Genomic DNA, 6,047 nt, shown 5'->3' with positions numbered 1-6,047 from the left:
GCGGGCGGTGGACTCACCAGTGACAATGTACTGGGAGTCTCCTGAGAAGGAGCAACCCCACATCCAGCCACGAGAAGACTCCCCGGGGTTACTGCTCTTGATGCTCAGCTCCGTCATCAGAGAGAAGTTTGAGGTCCTCCAGATCTTGCACGTCTGGTCAGCCGAGCAGGTAGCCAGCAATCTGGGGGGCGTGGGGGGGGCTGGTGAGGGGGCGGTCACCCTGCAGCCCCCCACCCAGCAGCACCCCCCACCCGCCTGAGGACAGAACGCACGTGGAGTCAGGGCTGAAGCGGCACTGCAGGGCATAGCGCGTGTGTGCCGGAATCTTGGTCTTGGGTATGAGCTGCGTCACCTCGTCCCCAATGCCTCCCGTAAGGTTCCACACGTAGCAGTTTCCCTGTGGGGCAGGGGCGCAGTCTGGGGATCAGGGTAGCGGTGACCCAGGGCAGGAAAAGAGTCAGGTCCTATTCAGCTGCCTACCTGCCCGCCCAGAACAAACAAGGGCCAAGGACAGGAAAGGCCTGAGTCAGGGAGCAGGGTGTAACTGTCGGGGCTGCAGCCAGGTCCAGGTGGGGCTATGGAGGTGCGTTCAGGCAGGGAGAAGTGCGACCAGGCACCCAGGTGCGGTGCATGGATGATGAGAACCAGGAAGCACCAGGGAGTGGCGCTGTCTGCTTGCTGGGAAGATGTGGGAGGAAGAGGGGTGTCAGAGCCCCAGGCGGGAGGTGTGTGCGAGGTTGCAGCTGCTCCCACTCACGGTGCTATTGACAGCCGCCATGTAGCTGGCGTCGGGGTCGATGTGGGTGGACATGACGGAGACCTCAGGCTCAGGAATCAGCTGCTCATTGTGGTCTGTCTTCAAGTCCCAGATGTGGATGGCCCCGCTCTGGTCCCCGACGATGAGCTCCGCCTGGGTTTCAGGGGGAGGAGGGGCTGGTAAGATGGGCCCAGACACCCACCCTTCCCAGCTCCCAGATGCCTGACTCCACCCGGCCCCTCACCTGGTTGGGGTGCAGGCAGACACAGTTGATGGGCGCGTTCACCTGGAAGATCCTCTGGCACTGCAAGTTCCGGGACCTGAGGGAGGGAGGGGGCTGACGCCGACGGCCTGGGTGCTGCCTTTGATTTAAGTTACTGATGGCAGCACCTGTGCCCCAGAGGGTCAGGCAGGGCTTCAACCCAGTTGTTCCAAGGGGAGAAGAACGAGTCTGCCTGCTCCTGTATGGACTTAAGACTTGAGTCTCAGAAGCCCTTACGTCTCACCACCCTAGAATGGGTGGCGATGAGTTGGAATCGACTCGATGGCAGTGGGTTTGGATTTTGCTCGGTTATAAACGTTCACAAGCCCTTCTGGTGTGAGGGTATAGTGCCCTGCTGATGACCAAATGGCCAGCGACTTGCACCCACTAGCCGCTCTGTGGGGGAGAACTTTTGGCAAGGGGCCGACTTCCCAAAAGACTTAGAGCCTTGGGATCCCTCTGGGGCAGTTCTACTCTGTCCAAGAGGATCACACGGAATCCCAAATTGAGTCAATTGCCACAGAAACTTCCTGCTATGGGAGTCTGCTCCCCCTGGGGGCATAAAAGGCCTCCAGGCAGAGCCAGCTGGGGGCTGGAATCCCTCTCCAGAGCTCCTTGAGGGGCCAGGCTGAGGCCAGCCTTGTGTTTTTGTCTGGCTGCACCCTTAATGAAGTCTCCCCCAAACCCTCCCACCACAGTCTCAACTTGGAGGGAACGTGTCCTGAGACAGCCCTGGGCACCCCACCCACCTGAGGTCCCAGATCCTGGCCGTACAGTCCTCGCCACCGGTGTACATCCAGCGGCCATCCTCGTGGAAGCCCACTGAGGCAATGTTCTTGTTAACACCATCGTAGCTGATGATGGGGTTGGGGTTGTTGGAGTTGAGGTCGTACATGCGGATGTGCTGGTAGCCTGGGGGCATAGGCCGACTGTGAGCTTGGCAGTACCCAGGCCCACCAAGCGGGCTGGGGGGACAGGAGCTTAGCAGTGGTACCTGCAGCTGCGATCATGCTACGGTCCGGCGTGATCTCCAGCGCGTTCACCTGCTAGCTGCAGTCAAGGAACTCAACAGGTGGGCGGGGCCCCGGAGCCTGCCCTCCCTCTGTGGGCTGAGAGTTCCCACCCACCCCAGGCCCTGTCCCTGTGCCCCGAAGTCCCCAGGGTGCAGGATACGGAGTCCTGATGCTGCACAGTCCGTGTGCAGATCCCGCTGTGGGCCTGCCAGAACCGCACGGTGTGGTCATAGCCGGCGGTGGCCAAGATGACTGGGTCACTGCCCACTGTGCCTGGGGAGGTGTTCATGATGGCAGCTGCCGGATAGGGCTGCACAGCGGGGCCAAACAAAGGTCAAAGCATCTGGGGCGGGCGGGAAGAGAGCAGGTGGAGGGTTTGAAGGAACCCCCCTCAAGGTAATAAGTACATTCAGCAGCCCGGTGATTAAGGGGGTCGGCTGCTAACCCCAAGGTCCGCAGTTCAAACCCGCCAGCCACTCTTCCGGTCTAAGCAGTCGGCCGGCCTCTTTAGAGATTTAAGGACGGGAAGCCCTCTGGGACAATCCTAGTCGGTGCTACATGGTCACTCTGAATCAATGGTTTTATTTGGGTGGGATTGGGCCTTTAACATTTGTCATCTAAATACCCCTGCTGTGTACCCTGTGGAGTGCAGAGTGGATTCCGATTCGCAGCGACCCTGTAAAACTGCTCGCGTTTCCGAGGCTGCCCATCCACAGAAACAGCCTATCTGTTTTTCTCTCGCGGAGCAAGGGACTGGCGGGTTCGAACCGCCGCCATCCGGTGAGCAGCCCCAGGCGCTTAGCCCACCGCACCACCAAGGGTCCCATTCTCCTCCTTTTTGGAGAAAAGAAAACCGATCCAGAGAAGTTCCAGAACCAGAGTGGCAGCCTGAAGCGCAGATCCCGGGCGCCGCTCCCGCCTCGCGCCCCGCGGAGACGTCACCCCACGCGCGGCCGGCAGGGGGCAGTCACGGCCGGGGCGCCCTTCTGCCGCAGGGTTGAGCTGCGCCTGCGCGGGCCCGCCGGGGAGGGGAGCCCAGAGCTGCGGCTGCGCGTGCGCACGGGGCCGACGGCGGGACCTGATGGGAGGGGTGGGGGGCCCTCTGGCTGGACCCTTGAGCTCGCCTGTCCTCCGCCAGCCGCCCTAGCTGCGTCCAGTTGGGCCGGCTGCCCTCAGCCGCGCTCTCCCGGCCACCCGGCAGCCACTTCCCGACCCTGGTCCCGCGGCCTCTGTACCTTACATGCGCTTCCACCATCCGCCGAGACTCAGGACGGCGAGAGGAGCCGGAGCCACTCGATCGAGGCCGAACGCAGAACTATCGATGGGCCTTCAGGGCGAGACCATGGGGCCCGAGTTAGGGGTGGGTGGGGCGAGGCTAACGTGCTAAAGCGGCGGGCTTCACACGCCTTATTCTGGCAGCGGAGACCATTCCCCGACCCCCACGCCCCCCCAGCATTCTCCCGGCTCCCAGTCCCTCTGAGACGACAGCCCGTTTTCCAGGCCTGGACCCCACGGCTGGGTTGAGTTGTCCGCACGACCTGCCCCACCCGCAATACCCTCACCTAAGGTTAGGGTTGCCAGAAAAATTATAGGGGAAAGTTCGTCTCGCGTACGCTAGGAATAATGTTTTAGTACAGGTATATCTCAAATATAACACAGGCTTACTTATTTTTAAAATATCGTTGCTTTTAAGTGGGCAGTCTTATTTTCGTTAATTTGCTCTACCTGGGACACCTGCAGCCCTTGGGTGGCACGAACGGTCAAGGCCTCAGCTGCTAAAGGTGGGCCTGGTGAACCCACCCAGAATCGCCCTGGAGGAGTGGGCTGGCAGCCTGCTTCGGAACCGTCTCTGCTGAGGGGCGGGGGAGCGCTCAGCTCAGGAACTCTTTCAATCTGGAAACAACGGCAAACTTCCTTCTCCAACCCAGCCTTCCCCACCCCCACCCTCACCCTCCTTCACAGAAAAAACAAGAGCCCTTGACACGGTTCCCCCCCACGGGTTCTTCCCAACACAAGTCCCAATGCAGCTACACCCTCCCTTTCCTTCCGGCCGGCGCTGGACCAAGGCCGAGTCCTCCGCCCGCCCGCCCAGGCGCTGGGTGCCAACCCTCGCACAGTTCCTAGAACCTTCCTTCCCATACAGTTCACCTCCTTCCTGTCCTCCCCCTGGGCCTTTCTTGTTGTTAGGGGCCAGCAAGTCCATTCCAGCTCATCTGGAAGACCCTCTAGGACAGAGCACAACGACTTTAACAGCTTCCCAAGGCTGTAGATCTTTACTGAATCAGACAGCCGACCGCGGGGTTCAAAGTCGAGCGCTTTAACCACACACTACCACAGTTCCTGGACATCGTGGAACAACCCAAGCTCACCCCCACTGCCCTCCCTCCTGGTTTTCCCCTCCAGCCCCTGCAAAGGGGTGCTTCTCCTCGGCTCTCCAGATAATGCGCTCAAGGTTGCTGTCTGTCTCCTTTGCCAAGTCCACCAGTGATCAACCATGCTGTCTGCTGCTTCACACCTGGTCACGGGATGGCCAGCCCTTCTCCTCTAGAAAGCTCTCAAGTTGGGGGATTCTGTTCCCTCTTCCTGTCCCCTCATAGCCTCTTGATTGCCCACCCCTGAGAATTCTCTCTGCACACGACCCTGGGGCTTCCAATCCCATTGCCCTGCCAAGGCCAGGTGAGGTGACTTGTGGCTTCCCAAACCTCAGGTCTGTCCTGCCTGTGGTGGTGGGCATTGTCACTGTAGTACCTCTCTGACACCTCCCCTTCCATGCCAACACAGATCACCATGTCCTACCCCACACTGTTCTCCCTGTGACTACCGCTAGGTGCATCCCTCCAGCTTCCCCTCCCTCACCTTTCATTCTCCACGGTGGCACTCAGGCCTCCCTCAGTTCTCTTTGGCCCCATGCCTGCCTCTGCTCCAGCCTCCACCCCCACCCACCGGCCTGTAACAATCTCCTATCTGGTCTTCCTCCCCCACCCACCTGCCGTCTCCAGCCTTCTGTCTTCCACGCATCTTCCCTGGGCCTGGTAGGGTGGCCCCTGATGACTTAGCATCTTTTAGTGTCTCTGCTCACCATTGGCCCGAGCTCTGGCCAGATGAATTAATTTCTATCTCTGATCCCCTACCCCACTCCTTCCTCTTAAACCATCCCTCTGCCATCCTGAGTGGCCCGGTTTCTGGAGGTACTTCAAGGGCTTGTCCCATGCTGGAGGCCAAACAGGCAACACCAGACAGACCTCTTTCTGTGGCATTGAGTACCTCCACAGTGCTGTTCACAACCGCCTCCATCTAGTTCCAAATCCGCAACCCCCCTCAATAGGAAACCCACCTGGAAACGCTGGCCTCACTTCCCCAGCCCTCAACCCCGACGATCACTAAGGAGCCGTGGTGACACACAGCTGGTTATACATTAGGTTGTTAGCCACAGGTCAGCAGTTTGAACGGACCAGCCACTCTAAGGGAGAAAGAGGAGGCTGTCTGCTCCTGTAAAGACCAGCAGTCTTGGCAAACCACAGTGGAAGTCCTACTCTGTTCTATGGAGTCCTGAGGAGTCCAGATCCCCTGGATGGCAGTGAGAGAGAGAATGTGGAGGTAGGGTGGAGTCCAAGCTGTCAGTCAGATAGCCTGTGATGCCTCCTTGGGGTGGGGGGTGCCCTTTTAATGACGGAGAACTTCTCTCGGGCCCTTGGCCCTCCATGCTTGCTGGGATTCTGTTTCTGCCTCCAGGAGTGACCCCCTGTGGGCTGTTGGCGTTCTGCCATGTTCCCAGGGACCTTGGGTCCATGTGACTCTCCATCCACTGGCCCGTGATCTCCCTGCTTCCTGGCTCTGCCTCATCAGCCTGCAGCTCCGTGAGTCCCAGGAAGATTCGGGTAGCATGCAGACTTGGGCTGAACTGGGCTGGACCGCCTTCGCCTTCTTGATCAGAAGTTCTTTCTTACACGTATGAGGGTTCCTGGTTTGTTTCTCTACACAGCCCAGCCCAACACACATCTATAACGTGGTCTCT

The 6,047-nt window shown here is 59.6% G+C and overlaps 1 protein-coding gene across 1 annotated transcript in view; it reads right to left on the bottom strand.

Annotated features, from left to right (window-relative positions):
• Positions 1–3,359, bottom strand: part of MLST8 (MTOR associated protein, LST8 homolog) — a 3,914-nt gene extending 555 nt beyond the window's left edge. The window contains exons 1-8 of the mRNA XM_045285988.1: positions 3,268–3,359; positions 2,193–2,375; positions 2,014–2,065; positions 1,769–1,931; positions 1,002–1,077; positions 758–910; positions 273–397; positions 18–181 (exon numbers count right to left, since the gene is read on the bottom strand). Of these exons, the coding sequence (XP_045141923.1) occupies positions 18–181; positions 273–397; positions 758–910; positions 1,002–1,077; positions 1,769–1,931; positions 2,014–2,065; positions 2,193–2,321 (862 nt within the window). The 5' untranslated portion in view covers positions 2,322–2,375; positions 3,268–3,359. The remainder of the gene's footprint in view (positions 1–17; positions 182–272; positions 398–757; positions 911–1,001; positions 1,078–1,768; positions 1,932–2,013; positions 2,066–2,192; positions 2,376–3,267) is intronic.
• Between the last annotated feature and the right edge of the window lie 2,688 nt (positions 3,360–6,047).

The sequence above is a fragment of the Echinops telfairi genome, unplaced genomic scaffold (assembly GCF_000313985.2).
Source record: "Echinops telfairi isolate 266 unplaced genomic scaffold, ASM31398v2 ScPeMD7_5;HRSCAF=22, whole genome shotgun sequence".
NCBI classification, from domain to species: Eukaryota; Metazoa; Chordata; class Mammalia; order Afrosoricida; family Tenrecidae; genus Echinops; species Echinops telfairi.
Note: the sequence above shows the minus strand (reverse complement) of the source record. Positions and strands in the feature narration are given on the sequence as shown.